A 24,332-nucleotide genomic window follows, 5' to 3' on the forward strand; every position below is an offset into this window, starting at 1 on the left:
GGAGAGAAAACAATTTAAGAAAAAATGAACTGCTTTTTCCTCACAGCATCACTGGTTGCTTTTCATTATTCCTTCATTTTTTTGACAAAATATACCAAAGATTGTTGAGAGTGAAATGCCATCAAATAAATGAACGAGCGGAAAGTGGGGCAATGCGTTTCAGTTTTATTCAGAGTTTCTATGGTAACGTTACCCTTTTCAACAAGTTGACTGGAGGCTGTGGGATGTGTAGCTTCTCACCGGGAATTCAGGGATAAAACTCAAAGTAAAAATCAGTTGGCTTCTATTGGAACTTAACAGGATAAATTTATTTCACAAGTTGGTAAATCCAGTTGATACGCTTTGAACAGGACGGCTGAAAGTCTACATTTCTACAAGGAAAAAAAAAACAAAAACACTGGAGCATTACAAATAAATGAAGTTGTATTGTGTCCATCTTGGAGATGGATTGAGATTGAAAGGCTCGGCAGAACCTCACAAATCACATTTCACTCAAACTGACTGAAACATGACAGAAGTTTCTATCAAAGCCGCATGTTGAGGACAAAGGAAGGGCACCTATTTTCTCTCTGCTCCCATCTCTCCCCAGTCGGCCCACTGCAGCTTAATGGACTCTGTAGGAAATCCATGTGGGACAGATTACATATTGCAAGGAAGCGGGTTTGATCGTCTACAAATAAGCACTACGGCCAGACAGCAGCGGCCCCTGAAGTAGAGATCTCAGCAAATCGACTCACACTCACTTTGTTTTGGACTGAAGGTACTTTGTTAAGAGTAGTAATACAAAACGCCAAAAACATGTGGTTTTTGTAGAATTTCTCTAGTTTCTGTTGAGCTTCACCCACTCGGGGCCTTCAGGCCTGTTTGCTTCAGAGAAACTCGTCCCAACGCTTCTCCTAACCGACTGGGACGATCTCAGTGTGAATCTTGAACGATTCTGCAAAAGCTGGGAATATGAACGATGTTCTTACTTTCTACAATATCTGCACGTTGCAGCTACGGTCTCGTTAAGGTTTCGACCTTAATTATGGCCAGGAAATGGTTCACATTAGGCTACTAAAACACTTTAAGGGAGTGATTAAGATTACGGTTAATAAGAAGGCAAACATCAACTGCAGGTCTGTGAAATTAAAGTCAAACACGTTATACAAACAACACTCGCAGCTCCGCTTTCGGCCTCCCTCCATAAGCGACGCGCTACCCACAGAGCATCGAGACTGCATGTTGTCACTGGATGTAAAACAGGATGTGCTGAATGATCCACGTAATATATCATATTATGTGGATATCTGATTAATTTCATTGACTGTGAATGGAAAATGTTAACATGTGACAAATTATTACTGTGGGCCGAAACCCAGTGCAATTGGTTATCACTGGCTCTGGATATCTTGCAGTTATCGTAAACGTCCAGACTACGTGTTGTAGGCCGAAGCCAGTGTGGACTTAATCCGTCCCTGTAACCAATGTTAGCTTGTCCACTTGCTGCAGACGTAAGAACAGCAAAGTTGTCCTAAATGCCAAAATAAACACAGTTAAATGTAAAAATAGTAGTTTAAAGTAAGTATGGTGTCAACACTGTTCCAAATCAGCAGGCTAATGAAACGCTCAGTTCTTAAAAAACAAATCAAACATAAAAATATCAAATAATGTCCATCCGCAGCTCCAGCACAAAAACATCTTGGGTGACCTTCAGAACAACACCACTCAACCCTGCACTGAGTCATTCTGTGTGCGGCTGATGGATATAAAGCATCAAGCAGATACATTAAACACCTCAAGGTGCATTCGGGTGTGACCGTGTTCCTGCCTTCAGTGGGTTAAAACGGCAGAGTTCTCGAACGCAGCTGCACCCGTGATTGAAATGAAAACAAGGCAGAATGGCTGCTGTCAGACGTGTGATGTATGACCTGTAATGGGATGTTTCCAGAGCTCCCTCTCCATATGGCTGCCTACAGTCCACCAGACCTGGACTGAACTGTATCGGAAAAAAAATCCTGAATTTTTGTTTCAACAGAGAGTCTGAGTGGGTGGAGTTTGTTGCATCAGGACGTTGATAAATTGGTGAAAATAAACCACAGAAAATATCTGTTAAGACTGTTTCATTCCCAAGTGTCTTACGCATTTTGGTTTTCTAGCAGCCTTCTGGTTGTAGAGACATGCGAGAACACAGTTGAAATGTAAAAACTAAAACGTGTGAGCCTTATTTAAATTAAAATTTAAAGAGTGCAAGAGCACGACATGTCATGCACACACATGTCCAAGCATGCATGTGCACCCACACACAAAGAGGACTTCCTGTCTGTTCATTATGTGCAGATATACGGCCTCTGTGCTCGGGCTGTTTGACCAGACTCAGGAAGGATACGCTGAGCAGATTAATGTGCCACCAGAGAGTCAGTGTAGTGCCTGCTCTGCAGCACAGCCATGAGACATACCACTGTCTCACACACACACACACACACACACACACACACACGGAAAGTACAGCCAGACAAAACACACGTGAAATGGCAGTTGCTGAATGGGGAAAGTGCAGCAAAACACAAAGTGGTCTGATGTTACGCCAATTTAGAATGATACAGTTGTTTAGATGTTTTCCTTTTCACATCTGGCATTTGTTCACTTTTCTGTGTGTGTGTGTCTCGAAGGTCACGTGTAAGGTCAACAACGACTCATCCAGACCATTATGCCTCACAGAAAACATGAGACAAATCCCTGAGAGCGACTCTTTTCACATCTGTTTAATTCTCTTCAGACCGCAGCAGCTTGGCACCACTTCAGCCTCAATAAGAGTAATAAGTCCTCACCTCATCATTAACTACAGTTCTCTGGGTCGCCACACTGTCAGACCTGTTGGTGAAGAGCACACTAGTCTGCAGAAACGTGGAAAGCAGAGCAGCAGGGACAGGAGGCCACTATTCTTCTCTAGGATGGCGACGCAATGACCCACGCGACCGTCCCTCTGACTGGCTCATCGTCGACATCTTCTTTTGGTTGGATTGGTCAGGTTTAGGCGTGAAGACTGATGACTGGTTAGCATTAGGGCAAGCATATCACAGTAAGCCAATCAGACGCAGAGTTGGGTGGGTCATACCATCTCCATTCTAAGAAAATGAAACCCCCATCCTGGAGGGGGTCTGAAAGACAAACAAAAAGAGGGTGGAGTGGACAGGAAGATGTGTTTGCTTTTCTAAAATCAAGCCCCTGTTTGTATTTACATGAGGAACAAGTACAGACGAATGAGTCTCTGAGGGTATGCAAGAGGCGTGTCTTTGGCCCGATTTCTTCCACCCACTGATATTTATAAAAATCATAGCAGCCTCTGTTTCATACACCTACTGCTGAGTTTGGAGCCAGCTGTTCTTAAAGCCAGTCGTGTTACTGCCACATGGGGATGGAAGTCCAAACAGGCAGTAATCAACACCGCCAATTAGCAATGCAACACAAGCATGGATGTAATCAGCTCGCCAGCTTGATCCGAGGTGTTAGCACAACAGCAAACACACTAAATGAAGATCTACTGCCCAATTAAAGTTCGTTTGACTGAGACACAGAAACGCAAAATCTAAAACAGGATCAGATAAACTAATTTAAGAACAAAAACTAGCTCCAAAGATAACAATTCATCACATAAGACTGAGGAGGCAGACACAGTGGCCATAAGGCAGCAAACGGATGCTACGTCTCACAGGGGGAATAAAATCTCGAGCTGTTAGGTTGAATATAAGGTTCAGCAACAAGCAGAGAGGACATAAGGCAGCACGAGGATGCGACCTCAGGAGCTAAAATCATTGCTTCTCAAATAAAATGACTTCTGTGTCCAGGAGCAGCAGATGTTCAGACAAATATAAAACTGATTCCTATGACAGATAACTTCCAAATGTCTGTGCACCTAAACTCAAAGCCTTGGAGAATCAGAAGTCAAGGTTTTCAGCATTAAGTCAGGGTGAATACTTGTCAAATGAACCAGTTAAAAATGTATTTCTCTTGTTTACACACAGTTTCAACCTTGACAGCAGTGGCCTCACCACTGGGAGCAGCTGGGGTTCAGTGTCTTGCTCAAGGGCACCTCGACACGTGGAGAGGAGGAGTTTGATTCCAGGTTTGGGGCTCAGACTGCAATACGCCTTATGGGCCAGTACCTTGATGTGTTTCAGGAGACTGAAGGGTCCGATCAGCGCATCCATATCCTCCCCTGAGAAGTACGTCAGTGTGGCGGCTTGTTGTACCTTTGTAGGAGGGCAGCAGGGAGAAAAGCTTGCTGTGGATCGGTCTGTGCTATTCCCAATTTTTCAGTCTTGGATCTGAAGTCTGTCCAAACTTGTAACCCCCAACTGCTCACGGATCCTGGCAGCTGGAGACATTTTCCAGTTCACTTCGGTCAAGATGCTGTAGCCTGCACTATCGTGAAAAAGGACCATGAAAAATTTCATTTTACTGCGATATCAGACGTGTGATTGTTAGCCAGTAAGCCAATGAGCGTGGCGGAGAGAGAGATTAATAAACTGAATGGGGAGTGATGAAAGCTTTCACTGCAATAAAGATTGCTAAATCAATATGCGAAGCCTTCGCTCAGAACCACTGTGATAGATTTTACAGTAAAAAGCTTTGACTTATTTATACTTGAACTTCATGAAAGTCTTTTATCATTTGTTATGTTTCGAATTTTGGGGCGACCGCTTTGGAAACTGGCGTTACACTTCTGTGAAATCAGCTTTAAGTGCATTTTAAAGGAGAGAGGGAAACAAAACACCAGAACGGCAGGTTCAGTCAGGTTCACATGCTGGCTCTGCAGCTCCGTCATAAACTGGATGACTGTTGTGTTTCACCCATGAATTAAAGCACAAATAGGAAGACAAATTCAAAAGAAAGTCAACGCTGGCCACAGTAACCTACCCCACAAAAGCCAAACTAAATACTGCTAGAGAACCCCCAGAGGGCCAATTGCTTTTAGATTTCCATAGCTTTACCTGGCAAGTGGTTTGACAACATAAACCAAGCGGTTACTCTTTGACGGGCACGATCCCCTGCACATTGAGTGATAATATTTCACACTGTGTACGGTCGACCACCCCGCTGTTTACTCCAACGGAACAGTCCTACCCAGCATTTCTCTTTCAAATCCCTCCATTTTCTCCCTGGGAGGAGATTTCCTTTCCTTTCCATTCCTGCGAGCTCTCAGATGATGTCATGCTCACCGAGTTTCCATTGCTCCAAACAATCCTGTTAACCTCAGCGCTGCTTCTCGCTACCACACATTCCTGCCTCAAAAATCAAAAAAATAAAAAGAAAAAGGGGGAGGGAGTGGAGGCGCCGACCTTTCACACCTGAAATACGGCGGATGGAAACGACGCTCCCAGATAAGGCCGACCTCTCACCGGCCGCTGTCTTATCTGCACGCTCATGGCTGGGACGGCGGGAAAGAGAGGGTGGGATCTGAAGTTTTTGCAGACAAGTCAGGTGATGTGGTGAAGATAAAGCCACTTTGTGCACATGCCGAGCCTTTGTGTTTGACACGAACTTCATAATATTGTTCTGACCTCGTCTTTTAGCCATCAAGCATTTATCCTTCCCTTGAAAGTATGACAGAAAAGGGCTCTTTTCAGACTGGAAAACACTATCAGCACAGAGATGAAAAGATGGAAAATCCAATGGGGTGTGAAAACAATTTAGATGTTTTTTATATTTTTGGTTGGGCTGGATTATGTAGATTTAAATTTGCTTCTCGAGTGTCAAAACTGCATGAGCTAATACATCACTCGTTGAACTCATACATTAAGGACACATCTCAGTCATAATGTGAAGTAAAAGCAACTTAGACCACATTAAAGTCTTCACAGGATTCTTAGTATTCTGTTAGGGTAACAACAAAAAGACATAAAGATCTGAGAAGTAAAGTTGTCTCTCTGATGGAAACTTCAGTCTAAAATGTTGTGTGTCAAACAGGAGACCCGACGATGCTCTCTCTCTCTCTCTCCCTCTCTCTCTCTCCCTCAACCAAAGACAGGTGTATTTTTACAAGCTCTGCTCTTAAATTACCAGCAGCAGTTAGCGGCCGTTTCGAGAGAAGAGTTGCTTAATTACTCCGGGATACACAGCGTCTAAATTCTGCTCAGCAGCACAGCTCGCTGCCTTCAGGCAAACCAGAGGCCCACACAGTAATACAACCATGTGTTACATCATTACAGTCCTGCACTACTGAGCACACGGAAATACATGTGGACACACACACACACACGGACAGTTTGGTTGACCAAATAACAGCAGACAGCAACGGTGCTCATATGAGTCACTGTAATTCCTGTCATTTTGTAAACTCCACGTACGCAGAGGAAGCCGAGGATCTTCACACGCTGGCATCTTGTCCAAAGCTGATTGGATTAACGATTAATCAACAAAACGATCTGCTGCTGTTCTTTCGTTTTATATAACTGTAAACTGAACATCTCGTTGGACAAAACGAGACGGGAAGACGTCGCTTTGAGCTCTGAAAAAACTGCAGTGGGAATTTATTTTGGGTGTTTTGTGACATTTAAACAGACATCGACTAAAGAACAATGAGAATAATCATTAAAAGCAGCCCCGATCTTGTCTGCTGTGTCCTTTAGAAGAAGCTAACAGGAGCACATTAACGCAGTCTGCAGCCTTCTGGTTCTGGTTAAAAGAGCCGACCAATCGGCAGGTACAAACTGTGACTGTTACAGTAGTTTATTTTACATCAACTAACCAATAACCAGCATGAGAACCTGTACACAACTTTGCACAGATTAGCAGAATTTATCTGCCACAGTCATCATGATAAACTTAAATTATGAAAATTATGAAGCAAAAATAATTTTCGAGTAAAGTATACAAGAGTGTTCAACGGTGTACCATTAAGAACAAAACAACATAACTGAGTAAACTGAAGTAATAAACCAGTGTCGTACATTCTTGTAGTTTAATATGCACAGCGAATCGGGTTAGAGCAACATCAAAACAACCGCTCTTTTATTTCTGCTTTCTGAGAGCAGTTTACACTGTTGGTTACGTTATGCTGGATTATTTGTGTGGAAATATAATTAATAGCCCAAGCTGCTGATTCATGGATTAATCTGCCGTACTAAAATGACTACACTGCAGTAATTTTCGTGGGTTGTGCAGCAGATTTTTAAGTGCAGAAGGTCCCTCATATCCTACTGCTGCTGCATGTGCTGGTGGATCACATCAGACTTTTCCAATTCTCAAACATCTCAGTATCTGCCTCAGAAAAGCAGAATCGGTGCATTCAGTTCTCCATGAAGCCATCAATAACTTTCAAGTCTTTAGAGGCTCATTTAAGATGACGGCACACACACAAACACACACACCACGCGACACGCACAGACAGCTTTAACCTCAACCCCCCCCAGCTCATTCTCACAGACGGTTACCAGCCTCGTCTGAACCGGCGAGGTCTTCATGTGAGCCGCGCAGTGGTGGGTTTGGGCAGGCGAGTGGGCGGCTGGGAGTGAGAGGCAGCCCTGGTTTACAGGTCAAGCCTGCAGCTTTACAAGGGAAATCTCCAGAGCCACTATAAATACCACTGTGAGCTTTAAGGGTGCAGTATATCACACCACTGGGTTTGAAGGACCACAAACCGACCTAGTTTTTGTAGTCTTTTTGTAGTCCTCCCCTCCTCCCCTCCCACGTTTTCCAAACCGTACAGTCGCATGAGCCTGAATACAATTAAATGTGAGTTTCCCCTCCTCCATTTCGAGTGACTGTTAATTGATTGGCCCGACTTCAAAACACGCCCCCCGTCAGCAACAAAGCGCTGGCCGTTCACCTCACGCGTCAGACCCATATATCATTAAAGTACCTTAAAGTCTGAGGGTGGTTTCACTTTCCCCCCCCTTCGCTGTTCTGAGCAAAGGGTACAAATACGTCAGGAACCAATTCAAGTAAATTGTGAGGTTTTTCAACGAGCTCCACCTGCAAGCGAGACATTTATTCATCTCAAACTGATGCACAGTGACTTGAAATGAGGCCTAATGATTCGTTTAAGAAAACGGCCGCATAAAGCCCACAGCGCTGTCAAAGTGACACGGCCCTGCAGCACGTGCAGCATAAATCAAGACGCTCAGAACGTGATTGGATACGTGCTTCATTTCAGACACGGCTTTAGAAAAAAATTTCAATTTATTCTGGCTTATTCCACTTTATGGTGAGAAAGAGAAAAGGTGGGAAAGCCTCGAGTTGTCTTTTGAACACCTGAGCGGAGCAGATGTGGAGTCAGAGGACAATAAAAAAGCAGCATTTCAGCGCTCACGTGCAAATCTCATCAGCCAGCTCTAGTTAGCGGCAGACGGCACTAATTGGTTCCAGAAGCGTTGCTCTCGTTCACACTGGCTGAGACGGCAAACGGCGAGGGCGGGCAGAAAGAGGGAGAAAGGGGGGGAAAAAATGAGAGGCAGTTGTAGGGAGGGAGGGCAAGAAATGAGAGGTCAGCCGCCATCTACAGTCGGCCTGCCAGAGCCAGAAAGGCACGCCAATTTTATGGTCAATTGGGCGACGCATCTGGACTCATAGATCACAGGGCCGCTGGGCTGGACTTAGCACCCAGCTCACACACACAAAACAGACCACACAACACACACAAGCATGACCAAACAGGCTACACACACACACACACACACACACACATGCACGCAGCAGGGAAACATGATGCTGTCAGGGAGTCTTATGAGGATTTTCATACACACTTTTCCCAGACAATAATTTTACAATTTAAGGATTTCAGCATGTTAAACTGTCCACTGGCATCACTGAGTCGTCTTATTATGACATGTCATTATGTACATGAAAATTATTCTTCAGATTTCCTCCTCTTAACACGACTTGTCCAATTAACTTTGCTGTTTTTTTCCGTGTGTTCCCACAGTAGAAGACAAAAGGCGTACAGTACGTTTAGTAATTGGCCCAACACACTCGGCGCTCCACATCCACCGTAAACCCGGGAGATACGAGCAGGCTAATTAGGTCTCGCTGTGTGTTGACTTTGTGTTCCTCGTGTTTAAACTGTGATGAAATATGAGACAGTTTCAGTGTTGCACATACTGGACACAAACCGATTCTCCGTTTCAACAACGTGTTAATGGAGGGTGGCAGGGAGGAGGCCAAACTCTGCCTCACCTCCAAATGAACAAACGTTTTCCACAACATGTCATGACGTGAGTGTCATTACAGAAATTATATTAGTTTCGGAAACTGTTTTAAAACAAAATTCAAAGGTTTTCAGGTCCTGATGTCGGATGGTATCTGACCGTTTGTGCCCCGAAATGAAGAGAAGAATTAAACAATCTGAAACAAAGGGATGTGACCAAAAGCTTCAGGAAAAGCTACTTAACGTCCCCTGAAGTGAGATTATTTTGTTGGCTGTCGTCTCTGAGGTCAACTCCAAAGCTACAAACTCCGTCTGCTGATGAAGCTCACGCGATGTGATCAAAAGCTCGACCACAGCTACTAAATGGAGCCTTCGGTGAGACTTTTTGCCAACTCAAAATCCTAAATGAGCGGGAGGAAGAACCGTCCAAAACGTACACGAGTCAGACTCATGACCAACAGTGTTTTAAGTATCGTGTTGCCATAGGAACACTGGTAGAAAACAGGCCAACTCATTACGCTCGTATGTGCGCCCTAATCGATCATTAACCTTGTCTTCTGTTTCGGCTGTCAATATCAGCAGCTGAAACAACAACTCTGCTGCAGCTTATTAACGTTAATTCCACAAGTTGGCTGAAACACAAATTAAACTTCCTGCTTGTTGTAAGCCTGTACGTGTTTATACGCAGTCAAAGAGCTCCTGAGAAAGAGGCACCACTCTGTGACATTTTGAGAATGCAGTGAATCTTTTCCTAAACAACCCACCTGATGCCAGCTGATGTGCCCTTGAGCAAGGCGCTTAATTTGCTCCCCGGGCGTCTGACAGTGGCAGCCCACTGCTCCTGCGTGTGTGTGTGTTCACTGCATATAATTTGCTGGGTGTCGCATGTTTGTTCAACCAAGGACGGGTTAAATGCAGAGGAAAAATTCAGTGTGTGTAAAAATATACAGTATATACTGCCAATAAAAGTTGATTCTGATTGATTCACATCGTGGACGGCAGTCAGAAAATAAACAAACAACAACTAGCAGACAGTGAAACTAAGTTGGAAGGTCCCAGTCCAACTAAGAAATAAAGATATATTAGTGCATTACAACGCTGAATCGAGATCTGGGGGACAAGAGAAGAGCACAGCTTCTGATTGGTCGACAGACTCCACCAAAGCAGCATGATGATGATGATGGTGTTTTCAACACAGAAACATGGATGGACTCTGCAGTTCGAGGCTGAAGACCTCGTGGTCTCTCACATGCAGTATTCCAGTGATATTAAACATTACTAACGTTACCGGTGTTTTGTTGGCGGGTGCTCAGCTTGTTTATGGTTTAGGATTCATTCAGGTTTTTACCCAAAGCTGAATTACCTGCAGGTATCTCCGCCTCTAAAAATGGATGTGGTAATTAAAACATTTAGAAACTCAAAATCAAGCGTCTCTCTAACCAAGGACGTCTCGGGGGGGCTGAGGGCTGAGCTGCTGCTAACGTTAGCTCAGCTTGTTTCTCCGTTAACTTAAGATGCAGATGTCATGTGACTAAAACTAAAAAGTGATGGTGACCTGAAACAGGAAGTATGAAGACTTAAGAAGACTTCTCTGTCCACGTCTTATTTCCACTCACGGACAACTATGTATTCGTTGTCAATAACCGTAAACGCCGTTTCCGCCATCATGACACTTTAAATCGCACCACAGGTTGTCTTACCTCAGCGGGAACAGCCAGGTAATGCGGCAGCGGCTTCATGTCAGCGTACCTCTGCATTGTCATCAGGACGACACAGCGTAGCGTCTCCAGGACAGCCGCTGTTGGCCTGAACATGAGGACACATCAACCAACAACACTGAGCATTAACAACACTTCAGCTCGACACCTTCACCCTCACGGACGTCCTGGCCTTCACCTGCAGGAAAGACGTTTCTGTCGTGACGTTACGGGAACAACAACATGAGAGAAGCTTCTACTTCCAGAGCTGCTTGAGTGCAGACAGATTTGTTGGTTAGCAGGCCAGCTTCAGAGCTACAAGGCAGAAATATGACAACAGCAAGAAAACTGAAGCCCCATTCAGACTGCAGAATGTTATTTTAATATTACATGCCTCAGTTTTTCATTTGCGCTTTTATTATGTGCATATTTTAAAAATGTCTCTCCGAGTTTTCGCATTTTCCTCTTATCGAGTTTCATCACCTCAGCACACAAGAGGAGCTCTGTGAAACAACTGAAGAAGAAGAAAAGCTGTCGTGCCAACCTGACAGATGCCAGCTCATCCACTCCCAAAGTCCTTGTTGTAGTTTGCAAGTGTCTATCCAAATCATTTGATTTTAAATAAATCAAATTACTGTCAAATAATTCTGGTCCATTACAAAACCACCTCCTGTAATTTTAGTTATTGAGAAGCAGGGGAAAATATTCTTTTACTCATCTCCCCCCTGCAATACTAATCCTGTCTGAATGGGGCTTCAGATCTCTGACTCTGACCTTGCACTGATCTGTGGTTCTCTAACTTCTTTCATTTTCTCAGATTATTTCCTTTGAGTAATCTTAAGAAGGCCAAAGTGGTGAAACAATCCTCTATTTCATAACAAAATGCAATATTTAGATAAGTGTGGGTGACGGCTTCTTTTTTTCCTTTCCTTGTTTCCCTTTATAAAATGTAAGAATAAAAAGAGAATTGTCTTGTGAAGCATCACAAGGCTGACTGCCGCGTTGCCAAACGTTGCTGGTGTCTGGTGGGGCCAAAAGTTGCACAACGAGAAACTGGCAGAACGTGAGAGGAACTAACTCTCCACGCCAGCGAGTCGTCGGCATTCATCATTCAAAACAGGAAGCCAGAAGACTGAAGACTGCGGATACACAAACTGTTGTTGTTATCAAGCAGCGTTCGCTCTCGCTCGCCTCTTGGACGGTTTCAGCTTGTTGTCAGTTGCTTCATTCAAAATATCTACAGCAACGATCAGTGAAAAATGAGAAGAGCCTCCAGTGTTTGTCCTCATGACTTCAGCTGTTTGTTTGCTTCGCCTCACCTCCATTTCTTTCCTTGTGTATTGATTTGCTTAACTTCTCTCACCATCAGATGTGCTCAATCTGCCCACTGGTTCACAGGTGGACCCCAACTTAGAAATTTTACCATAAATTTTGCCAAATTCAAGTCTGAGGGTCGTTCACTTGCAGCTCCTCATCACAAAGAAAGATGTCATTTACAGTCATGAGACAGACTTACAGTTTGAGGTTGGACATGGCAGATTTTTAATTCAAACAAATTACCATAAATCAAATATTTAATTTTACTCCTCGTTTGAGCAACAGCCATATATTACATACGTTTAAAATGATTCTCAAATACGTTCATTTATTTCCTGTCAGTTGATCAGCTAATCATCTCAGCACCAACAGCAGAACTACACAGTTTGTCTTCTTTCCCATCTTGTTAACCATCTTGCGATCCCTTGCAGAGTTTCAATCCCCAGCTTGGGAACCACTCAAATGAATATCAGGAGTTTTCTCTCTTTGCTTCTGCCTTCCTCCACATTTTGCCACTATCTGACTAAATATCACAATGTTTCTAAAAAAAAATCAATGCATGCACAAATGACTCGTACTGTACCTCTGATCCATGATGTAGCCCAGCGCCGTGAGAGTGAGCAGGACGTAGCCGGTCATCCCCAGCATGGTTAACTGGGACAGCACCTTGGATCAGCATGTGTTTGCATGCCAAGAGAAATGGGGAAAAAATACATTAGAACTTAAACCTTAAATTAATATCACGGCTGGTTAAGTTACGTTCACTAGAGAGCTTGCTGGGAGAGCAGTCATAAACCGCACGGCTGTTCGACTGTTTACTTGGCATTGCCAACCAAAACATGTCTGACCTTCAGAGTAAGTGTACTGGCACATTCAGTATCCTGCAGCAAATACAATCCGCCTCTTATTTTGCACTGACAAGCCGAGTTTACACGGACGCTCTAATCATCCCAGATGGGTCCTGACAGGGGACTTGACCACAGTGGAAGAGACTGCAGTTTGAATCCCGATAGCCCCTACGGAGCCAAAACAACCAACATCGGAGCAGAAATCCCATGCAGATCCTCGCTGACCTTTTCTGAAGCTATTTGGGACGCACACACAAAACAGACTCGCAAAACACATAAAAGTACAGAACGTGATGTACGGTCTAATTCGTGTTCTCTAACCTACGGCCTTGGCTGAGGGCGGCAGCTGGAAGCCCGGTGTCTCCTGAGGATGCCGTGGGCTGTCAGCTTAGGTTTACATTTCTCTGACACTCAATACAGAGCCCAGCAGCCAAATCTCACTGAGTGCTCCCATACTGCACAGACCCAGAAGGCCATATATAGTAAACGTAAAATCAACCCATCGACAGGATGCAATAAAACCCAATGTCTTTATGTTTATCAAATGGTCGGAATCCAAAAGTCCCCATAAGAACTGTATTATCTGAGCCCTCTCAAGGGAACGCAAAAGGATGAATCAAACGGGGGATTCTGGCCTCCATCCATCCATCAGAGCGAAGGATCAAGAGTCACCCCACAATGTCAAAGCATATTAAAGCTGAATGATCATTACGTTAGGGTTCAAAGGCTACAGATACTGTTATTTTTAGTAGGAGGTGTAATGAGTGGAGATTATTTTTGTATCAAAGGTTATGTGAACTTATCTGAGTTTAATAACCCCGGGTGCTCAGCAGCTGAAACGTTACGCTCGAGAGAAAATCCTCCACAAATCCCTCAATGTCGTCAGGTGGAGTCACATTTACAGCAGTCATTTTTGAAAAAGAAAGAAAAAAAAGCAGAAAGGGGAAATGTTCTGTGGCTCATTCATCGAGCTAATTTTTAATGTGATCAAGTGTCAAACTGCAGCAATAACAGCGGAGGACAGAAACGAAAGCTAACATCTGGTGGCAGCGGACTGATTGTGTTATTCTGCTGTCCCCCGAGACGCAGCAGATTAACTCATTATTCAGGCCGTTATTGCAGCTGTTATGATGATGACGTTTGTGAGGGCTCGTATTTTACCACTGAGAAAATACACCAGGACATCAGTTGTGAAATGTTACTAAGCTGAGTTACAAAGATGAATGGAAGTGATTTTTTTGAAACTGTACCTGGAGGTTGATTTAGAGAAAAAGGGATTATTTCACGTTACTTTATGACTCGAGCGCATATCTGTGCCATGTTTTGCTGCTTCTCAACCCCATAGAATTAAAAAAGTGCATGTATGGTTAACTCTGTGTCACTATATAAGAGAATAAAAATTGCTCTTTTTACCATAAAGTGTCCCACAATATGGGGTTGCACCTACAATATCATAACGTATCTCGGTTTAGGACCATGACTGCAACTGACCTATCACATTTATGTGATCCCACAGCTTTGCTACTCAAGTCAATAATAATTCAATAAGCTTCAAACAGGAAAGGAAAACTGAGGCGACCAGTTCATCCATCACAACCTGCTAACCATGCCGACTTTATGGCTGTTTGGCCAGTTGTAATGATGCAACGTTAACAAGTGATATCAGATAAATCCTGTCGAACCTTTGCTCCCGTTGTCGCTCCGTTCTGCTTTAACGTGTACCTTACATCACAGCAGGTACAAAGTGCAAATCTGTAACGATCAAAACACTACCGGAGAGCTGTGAGATAAGATTACATGACTCGGTCATTTCTCCTCTCTGCCTTGAACAGTAACTGTTCAGCAGGCCTATAATGAAACACACACGTTGGCCTGCTGATCATATAATTGAAGAGTAGCTTCACTTGTTAGAAATAACCATGTTTTCATGGCTTCGAATTAACGCAAAGACTATAAATTGTCCGGCAGTGTATCATCAATTGTCAAGCTAAATAAGCGCCTAGCGAACATGTGGGTATAAATACATAACAGTGACATGATTTATTGTCAGGCCAGAGCGCTCACTTTGTTATTTTCCCTCCAAGTCCTGATTGCTGCATCCTGAAGGCTATTTGGGTTGGGAAATGGTTGACTCGACAATTAAGGCGTTTGTGTTCAGTGCTGGACCACCAGCTGGTGTTTCATTTGCCGAGAGGGAGGGGAAACATCGACCATGAAGGGGAGGTGTGTGTGTGTGTGTGTGCATGTGTGTGGGGAAGGGAGGGGGACCACAACTGAAGCAGCACCACAGAGGTAGCCATCACAAAAAGACAAGCCATTTTATTTGGGAGTTTGAAGAAGCTGGGCGTAACAGCACTTTTTGGCTAACCAAAACTATGCCTGGGGAAAAAAGGCTTCCAAAGATAACTGCTGAGGAGACCTGTTTCTTTTTTTCTGAGGGAGGAGGAAGGGGGTCTCTTGGCTCTTCGAGTGGAAAATAATAGACAAAGGTTGTTCTAAAGGGGAATGCCGATCAGTCATTCTGTCATGATGTTAGACCGAGCTGGTCTTTTCCTGCTGGCTAAGTACAGGACTCTGCCCGACCATGGACCAGCCACAACAAACTGCATAATTGGGTGAAATAATGTTGGCGAACAAACATGCAGCACTCAGTCTTAAATTAAGATCCCTGGACCACCTTGTCATACTTTATATGAGGGATTACAGTAGCCTAAACACACCAGCAGCCAGTGTGTGACCAGAAGGTCACCAGCTTCAGTCCTCCAGTCCCGAAACGTCTGACTGAAGAAAGTAAACAAAAATGCCCTCAGCGAGTTGGCTTTTGAGCAAGGCAGTAAACAACACAAATCCTCTGCGCTGTACAACTGTCCTCATGTCACAAGTACATACCATCTTGTTTTCAAACAATTCATGGTATGTCCGCAGCACCAGCAGGAAATGTACGACGACATAAGCTTGTAAAGGCAGCGGCCAGCTGGGATTGTGAGGCACTTCCTTTCCGGTAACCTGCAGATGGAAAATACAACATGTTTAATTCCCCGATCCCTGGACAGATTCTCACACCAGACAGCTGCCTGTGCCGATTCATTAAGTTTAACCTCATGTTTATTGTAACATGTTCAGAAACTTACAGTGAGAGGGAGCAGTGCAAGCTTGGACTGGTCTGTCATTAATAGCAAGTGTAACTTTGGGATGGATGTAACAAATCTCCAAATCCAAGTTTATTTTATCGTTTTATTTATTCATTTTTTTGGTGGGTGAGGGTGGTTAAAAAAAAAACAGCTTCTATTAACTCTACATGGTAACATAGAAAAATGTGCAGGAGAAACACTTGGACATGAGTGGAATGCAACTTCATGTTTGTAATTTACGAGCAGCCCGTGAATGCAGCGTGCAGCGTGCAGTCGCTCAGCAGATGCAGGCAGCTGCTGAACGCAGGCGTTTGTATCGCAGCTTCGGTCTGAGTTTTCGACCTGCACATGAAGTTTAACGTTGTGAGAACATTTAATCCTTTGAGCTGAAGTTCACCTCGAACACCACCGGCTGTAAACAGGATGTTGTTTACCACCAATCGTTACACCAAAGTGGATGTTATTGCAGTTACGCTCTCTGTAATTGCTGTTGTTCAAGCTTGGACTCTTTTTCTTTTGTCTCAGAAGTGTAGTCAAGTTATTCATCCGTTCATACATTAACACTGTAACGTATGTGTGAAGGAGAGGTACCGCTGCTCCTTCCTGCCCACTGCTGTCAGACTCCACAACACTGACAGGTTGGACTTTTAAAAGCTGATGAATGTGTTAACTGGACAATAATACTGGGACAAAATGGTCACGCCAGACCTGTGCAATAACACATGTGTAGTAATAATTGTGCAATAATGCAGGTACTTGTTTCCTGTGTATTTATTCTTTCTGAATGCTCATCCTTCCCTTATCCTTGCATGCTTTGCATCCTCTTTATCCTGTTTGCTGCTGTAATACTGTAATTTCCCAGTTAAGGGACAAATAAAGGATTATCTTATCTTATCTTATAACATTTTTGGTTATCCATTTGGACTCCTCTTGTTCCACATGCTAACTGGCTTTCACACACTCTCAGTTACAGCAGGTGACTCAGGTTAGTGAGGATAACACCACTCTGGGGGGATGTCGGGGGGAGTTTTCTCTTTCCATTTTAAATCATTATGCTCCAGGTTTCAGCCTTGGCTGATTTGGTGTTGCCTGTGGTTTTAATAACAGGTCCTGTACCATCCCGTGTGCACCACCGTGGGCAGCAAACACACCTGAAAAGCAACAGGTGTGCACGTTGACAACGAAGCGAGAGATGAGAGAATGTCACGTGATTCTCATGAAGACGACCAAAGAAACAAAAACAACACTGACTGTGGTCTTTCAAATCAAGCTTAGTTCATCTCACATGGGAGGCAACTACAGAATGCAAATACACACAACAGCTACTGCCAAAACGCCACAAACAGTATAAAAAATGATATAAAAAAACATTAAGGATTATAAATCTGAAGGACAGTAAAGGACAGACTTAGGGCAGGAATTAGAAAAAGAAGAGAAAACAGAAGCAAGCTTTTAAAAAGCTCAAAATGCCATAATTTTACTTATAAAAGTCATGAAGCAACATGTTAAAGCTCCTCTGATGACCTTTCACCTCGTGTGTGCTTGTTTTCTTAACAAGAAGTCCTTTTGTTATTTCAGTTTCCTGCAGGCTGGCTTTGAAAACTGGTGAAAATTAGTTTGTTGTGTTCCATCTACAAAGTCATGCAGGATTTATTGGGTGTAGCGGTTTCCAGCAAACACAGAGGAATATGTGAGTCCTTCTGTAAGAATTCCCTGAGTCATCTGACCTGTTTTTGTCTTGAGTGTGCTTCTTAACGATAAAGCAATTAGGCCTGAGGGATTTATGCTGAAACTGCATCCTCTTTCGGGAATTCAGTCCAAAAAGAAAAAAAAAAAAAGCCAATCATAAGATGCCTGTCTCTCAGTCAGGGGGTTTCCCAGGATCCCAACACATGTGGGTTCCCCCTCGCATCCCATCCCCAACCCTGTAGGTATTCCAGCCTGCTGCTCTGCTTATTCTCAAAGAGCTGAAACACGTTCAGCCCCGACTCCACCTTCGCTCCCCTCTCTTTCCTGTCTTTCCCTCAGCAGCAGCCGTCTAACACGAAGCCTTTCAAGATATTTCAGTTACACTCCAGATTTGTCCGTGTTTAGAATCACCCCGCTGGGTTTAAAGGGGCCAATTTAATTGTAAAGGCAAAGGGGAGTTTTTCTTTTTTTTTTTTTTTTTAAGTGTGAAGCATGAGGGAACTAAATGTGTGACACCATCAGCCTTATTTCAAAGCTAACCGCCGGGGCATTCGACTGGAGCCTGTATTTCTTTCTGCACACACACACACACACACACATGCACTTTTACACTCGACGGCATGCGGTTTTAATCCCGCAGACTGCATTTAAAGATGGTGAAAATGAACTTATTGTGTTCCCTCTACAAAGACTTTGTAGCTTTTATTTGATGTGGCAGTTCCTTGTAAAACTTGTAGAATATGTGAATCCTTGAATAAGGAATGCTCTGAGTCATTTAGGCCTCGGCTCTGCGTGTCAAAGTGACGGCTAATGAAGCCTGAGGGCATTATTATGAAAATATGCCTCCCTTAGGATTTATGAAAACAGAGGATTTTTTTTATTTCAATGTTTTTCAACTAACCTTGGGGTTGTTGGCGTGGTCACCTAGCCGAGGTTTACCGGGTCTCCAACTTGGACCTTTGAGGAAAGTTGACACTTTGTTGTTGATTTTCTTGTAGGTCTTGGACTTTCTCCACAAATAGCAATAATAGTGTAACTGAAAGAGAAAAACCCCATAAGTCAACCATCAATATACAATCAAACGCTACATTTAGCTGATCGGTGCTAACAAAGACATAGCTGTGCTAACTAATCCTGAGTAGAAATGTTTCTGCTTTCACTGGGCAGGATGTTGCTCACGCTGTGTCCTGCCAGCACTGAGGGCAGCAAAAATAACCAGAACATCCACCTCCTGGCATTTCATTTTACTGGCCTCCTTGACCTCAGCTGGGCAGTTTGTTTAGAGTAAAGTAATAATGTTATGGTTACAAAATGGCCACTCAGCCAGTGAGAGAAACATGAGCTCACGCCTCATCTACTGAAGGTGTTTATACACATAAGGACAGAGGTGAACTGCTCGACCGATGGCTGACTTATGGTGACCACACTGCTGACAGAAGATGGGACTCACCTGAACACGGAGGATTTCAAAGGTTTTGACAGGGAACACAAGGCCGTAGACCACTTTTTCTGCCTCTGGAGCAAAGGTACCTGAGAAGGCCATCAACAGCTTTTGTTTGTAAAACTAAAAAACAAGTATGAATACCTTATTTTTCTTTTTTTCTTTTTTTTGGCATGTCAAACTGCCTTCACCTTGAGTCCAACATTCCCTCTTTCTTTTAGCTGTTTTGGTCTCCAAAAGAGGGAAATATCTTCATCTAATCAAGGCATTTGCCCAACTTTGGATGAGATGAATACAGAGTGTAAAGCGTTGGGATATCTTACTGGTTTGTGGCCTATTGCTTTGAATCGAATTGTTGGTTTTTGGAACCGGAGGTGACCATATTTACATATTACATACATGCACAAGGTAGCCACTCCTTAAAACACTCCCTGCTCTATTGTTTATTTTACTCTACATGGGATCATAATTTAAAAAATGAACTTCATGCTGTATTGAAGAAGACTTGAAACTAACGACTGAGACCATAAACTGGTTATCAAAGTGCTTACTGAGTTAACAAATCAATTGAGAAGCAGGCTCATTTTCTCATAAGCTTACATACAATCAGACCTCCAGCCCCCTGCTGGCCATTAGAAAGAATGCAGGTATAAAATTCTTCCACACTGACATCACTTCTCAGACTACGAGTCTCCATCAATATTTCTCACAGTCAAAGGAGAATACTCAGACAATTAAAATATAAAACCTGTTTCAGATCAGTGAGAAATGGGTATCCCAGCTTCAGGAACCAACCTCCTAAAACCGTCTGCAGTTACAGAGAGAAAAAAGGCACAAGGCATTGCTGGGTAACGTAAACCTCAACATTTAATCAGTCACCTCTCACTGAAGTTTGATGCAAAACTGCTGAGTTGAGTCTAAAGGCGAACTTACAGTATATAGTCACAGTTTCCCTTCATTTTGTTCTTATAATTGGTACATACCACAACTTTCCGTCCAATATCAAGAAATGACAGGGCAGGCATCACAGACACCAACACCGAAAACAGTCAACTCTTAACATCTTTGAATAGTTTGATCGTAAATTTGGACTGAAATGTGTGACGGTTCGACATCAGAGGCTGCTAATGTCTGTGTACGAGTCATAAACTTAACACTTTTGTGCAAAGTTTAATGTAAAGGTGATTCTAAACATCAATAATAACAACAACAGCAAATTAAAGTAAGTATAATTTACAGTGCAGAACCTTAAACACATAAATCTCAGGGTGTTTGCACATCAGCAAAGCCTGGTTTAACACTTCAGTTTCCAGTACTTCTACTCTGACACGGTCATAAAAAAAAAGAACATAGTCTTGCAGCACATTGATAGCTAATCTCTTCTTTGACAGGAAGTGGCGATAATGCAGTAATTTAGCAGTTAAAATGGTACTTATCAGTTAAAGCACTGGTTAATTTTAGGACAATCAGAAAGATGACATCTGATGACTTCAGCTTACCAAATAATCGGTCCCATATGATAAGAATTCCTCCGTAATTCTTATCAATGCAGTAAAGGTTCCTCCCTGTTGAGATAATATTCTGTGAGATGATCATAGAAACTGATCCTGGATTCATGTTTTGTTTGAGACATATCAGTGTTTATCACATATTTGATATTTCAGCCTGCAAAATAAAGCTTATCTCACCGTGATGAACTCTGTGATGTTTCGGGGTGTTGAAGACCCACTCCAGAGGTCCAAGGTCTTTGATCAGCTGAAATAACAAAATAAAGCACTTTACATCCAATATATTTAAATAAATTTAATTTAATCACTCTTTGATTTTTTTCATTATGAGATATCTCGTGTGCAAAATTGATATTTTAGCCTGATGGTGGTACATGATGAAAAGTCATGTGTCCAAAATGGAGACGGTTGATCCTCTGGGGAGCATGAATGTGTTCAGAAAATTCTATTGGCAACCTGCTACGGCTTCCCTTTGACAAAAAAGTGATACGAGACAAAAAGTCAGGGGATTAACAAAGTGCTTAGATGGGCACCACCAATGTCAAGGATCAACCAAAGGTGGAGCAACTGAGAGACGGACACTCCCCCCCGTAGAGCCATACAGCCGGCATGGCTAAAAAAGCCCATCACAGCTCCCAACAGACCGAGATGAAGTTTCTAAAACCCCTTTGTTAGCATGACCAACAGCCTGAAACCCAAAGATATTCCAATTAAGACAAGAAAAAGACAGCTGGTCCTCACATTTTAGAAACTGGAACCATCAAATATTCAGGATTTTTGCTTGAAACTACATTTACTGACTCACGACTGTCTGCCTTTGCTCACCAGGGAAGCTGCAGTTTACATCCATGATTTTAGTTACATTACTTCAACAGGTGACGAAAAATGAGCTCAGCTACAAGGCTTGGTTGAGTTTATGGACTGGCAGCATAGCAACTAGTGGGGATAAGGAAAAAAACAGCAGAGATGTTAATGGTAGCATTTAAGCCCAATTACACCCAGAGGGAGAGAGAAACGCATGCAGTGAATGCATCATGACAACATTTTGTGCATAAAATCATGAACCATTTCTCTTCTTGGATATCAAACAGATGCACCAGTGAGTCATTAAAGATTAGAGAGGTCACAGAGCAAATTTCACACAGGTCGTGTTTCTCTTTTGGCTGCAACTCTCAGATATTTTGATGTTTCGCATCAATACGACGGACCTCTCAGTCTGCAAAAATGTGCACGGCTGGACAGAATTTCTCAGTGATTCATTATTTCCATGTAATGGCTGCGTCTGGCAGCCGAGCGTGAGAGTTTCATCTTGAATGAAAGGGGTCTCCACCACTTCAGTCCGGCTCCAAGGCTGGAGTGCCGCAGCAAATAGTGTGCCAATAAATTACATGACATCAAAAAAAGCCCATAAAGGAGGCATAAATTACATCCCTTCAGAAAATTGTGACTATTACGACTGTTTTCACTAATAGTGCACTAAACGATGGAAGGCGTTCCAAATCCGTTCATTCCCTCTCAAGACTGTTGCGATTGTAAAAGTGATACTCCAAGTTACTTTAAAGTCGGAGAGAGTGGTCATGCTTCTGTTTGGAATATTTCATAAAATCTCATTATTTTTTATTGAACGCAGGTTCCACTGCAACGCTGAGCCTACAAAGGCTTGACTTAGTGGGCAGATTAGTACTGGCACAGGGAGATAGATAACTTTACAACCTATTTTTCACTCATATTACTTTTTTAACTGTGCACAGCAACAGTGAGAAGAACTTTAAATTCATACAAAGCTACATGTGCTCCATCATATTTACATATTTTAATCGCTGTATTATGCAGGCTCGCTACCTGCATAAAAGAGCTACAAAGTATTTTTATTTGCAATTACACTATTGATTCTTTTTTTTTTTTAGGAGGGACTGTTACTAAGTTTTAAACAACACAAAAGTGAGAAAACTATGTCTTATCAGTTTTTACTTAGAAATGCATAAATAGCACCCGGTCATTGGAGCAACGCGGACTCGTTTCACTGTTCACTACCGTAAACAGCTGAAATGACAATAAAAACGTCTTGACTTAACTTGAAATAATTAACTGATGATCAATTTCTCACCAAATCAGCAATGCAGAGCTATAAAACCAAGATGGCGGCAATCGGTATCTTAAACTTTTCCTGAAGTTTGACATGCTGGTAAATGGATGGATGACAGGACTTGTTGTTGTGGTTATGGGACACTTTTACTGCAACAGTCAAACGTTTGAACACATAAAACTTTCACTGTCCGTGCGCCAGCCAACATCGTCCTCTTATCAGGATCCATACGATCGTCGAATCAATACTCACCTCTGTGTGGATCCAGAACTGGTAGAGAAGGTTTAACTGGATGTGAACAGCAAAGATTGAAGGAGGTGCAACCAGGGCCAAAGGCAGGTAGAAGATCTGAAGGGGAGAGAAATGACTTCAGTACACGTGTGACGAATCTCCTGCACATTTTCTATCTTACGTTCGTCAGCAAAGTGTATGTTTTTCACACACAATCAGTTAGTAATCTGACTACACGAGGGCTTAAAATACATCACAGATCCACAAAGAAAACGTCTTGTTAATCATTCCTGTTAATGAACGGGATATGTTGGCAGTAAAAAGGAAAGACATCTCACCCAGGACGTGAACTGCTGGGTGACAGACTGTCTGAGGGCGGTGGTGAGGTTGTAGTACTCTGAACTGTGGTGAACCTGGTGAGAAGCCCAAAGGATGGACACCTCTGGACACACAAACACACACACACACAGGTCCACCATAAAACAGGAGCAAGAGTCCAAATCTCATATGAGGTTATCACTTCATTTGCCTGCTCATTCATGAGTTACAGAGGTCACAGCAGCTCAGGAGATACACACACAGGCCTTGAACCCTCACACACACACACACAAATTATTGATTTATCTTGAACATGAATTTTGCTCCTTTCCCAGATAAGTAACTGGACACTTTCATCCCCAGAAGGAGTCATCTTGGTCCAGCTCCTAGCCAGCCGTGAATGACGGTGTGGGGTATTCGGCTGCAGCTGGTTAGCGTCCAGCCTGATGTCCCAGCGCTCCAGTTTACATTCCTCTGCTGTGTTGTGATATTTGCTACATTAATATCTGTGTTACACTTCATTTTAACATCCAAAGGGAACATGCTTGTTAAGTTTCACTGGATCTCCGGGCCGTTTTCCGGACCACCCCGTCTGGTCTGTGCTTTTTGGCACCTCGCGTCCACTTTGGCTTCTGCAGTCGTACAAGAGAGAACTGTAACCTTCAAATATTGCAGAACCACAAAGGCCCATATAGACTATGTATAGTAATGTATTTGCTGTAATAAAAGCAGTCCAAGTTATTAAATGAGGATTTAGTTTTATGCGGCAGCCTTGATGTGTGATGAGATTTGGGACCATCAAACAATAAAACTTGGATTAAATAAAAAGATATTAATGTGATATGAATGTGGTCACGTTTGGGCGGCCGAGAAGCTAAAGCGTCAGGGTTTAGACTCGTATTTGACATCTACGAATGTGTGTGTCCTGGCACGTACACG

The 24,332-nt window shown here is 43.0% G+C and overlaps 1 protein-coding gene across 3 annotated transcripts in view; it reads right to left on the reverse strand.

The window, feature by feature from the left end:
- Positions 1-24,332, reverse strand: part of agmo (alkylglycerol monooxygenase) — a 43,629-nt gene that overhangs the window by 2,186 nt on the left and 17,111 nt on the right. For 2 of the 3 annotated variants that reach the window (XM_046399904.1, XM_046399903.1), the window contains exons 5-13: positions 23,414-23,517; positions 23,097-23,192; positions 20,939-21,005; positions 20,750-20,815; positions 19,260-19,339; positions 18,711-18,845; positions 15,879-15,995; positions 12,725-12,807; positions 10,828-10,933 (exon numbers count right to left, since the gene is read on the reverse strand). In XM_046399904.1, the coding sequence (XP_046255860.1) occupies positions 10,828-10,933; positions 12,725-12,807; positions 15,879-15,995; positions 18,711-18,845; positions 19,260-19,339; positions 20,750-20,815; positions 20,939-21,005; positions 23,097-23,192; positions 23,414-23,517 (854 nt within the window). Of the gene's footprint in view, positions 1-1,450; positions 4,405-10,827; positions 10,934-12,724; positions 12,808-15,878; positions 15,996-18,710; positions 18,846-19,259; positions 19,340-20,749; positions 20,816-20,938; positions 21,006-23,096; positions 23,193-23,413; positions 23,518-24,332 lie in introns of those variants that run through there. The other variant, XM_046399905.1, reaches the window with a different exon arrangement.

The sequence above is a fragment of the Scatophagus argus genome, chromosome 9 (genome assembly GCF_020382885.2).
Source record: "Scatophagus argus isolate fScaArg1 chromosome 9, fScaArg1.pri, whole genome shotgun sequence".
In the NCBI taxonomy this organism is placed as follows: domain Eukaryota; kingdom Metazoa; phylum Chordata; class Actinopteri; family Scatophagidae; genus Scatophagus; species Scatophagus argus.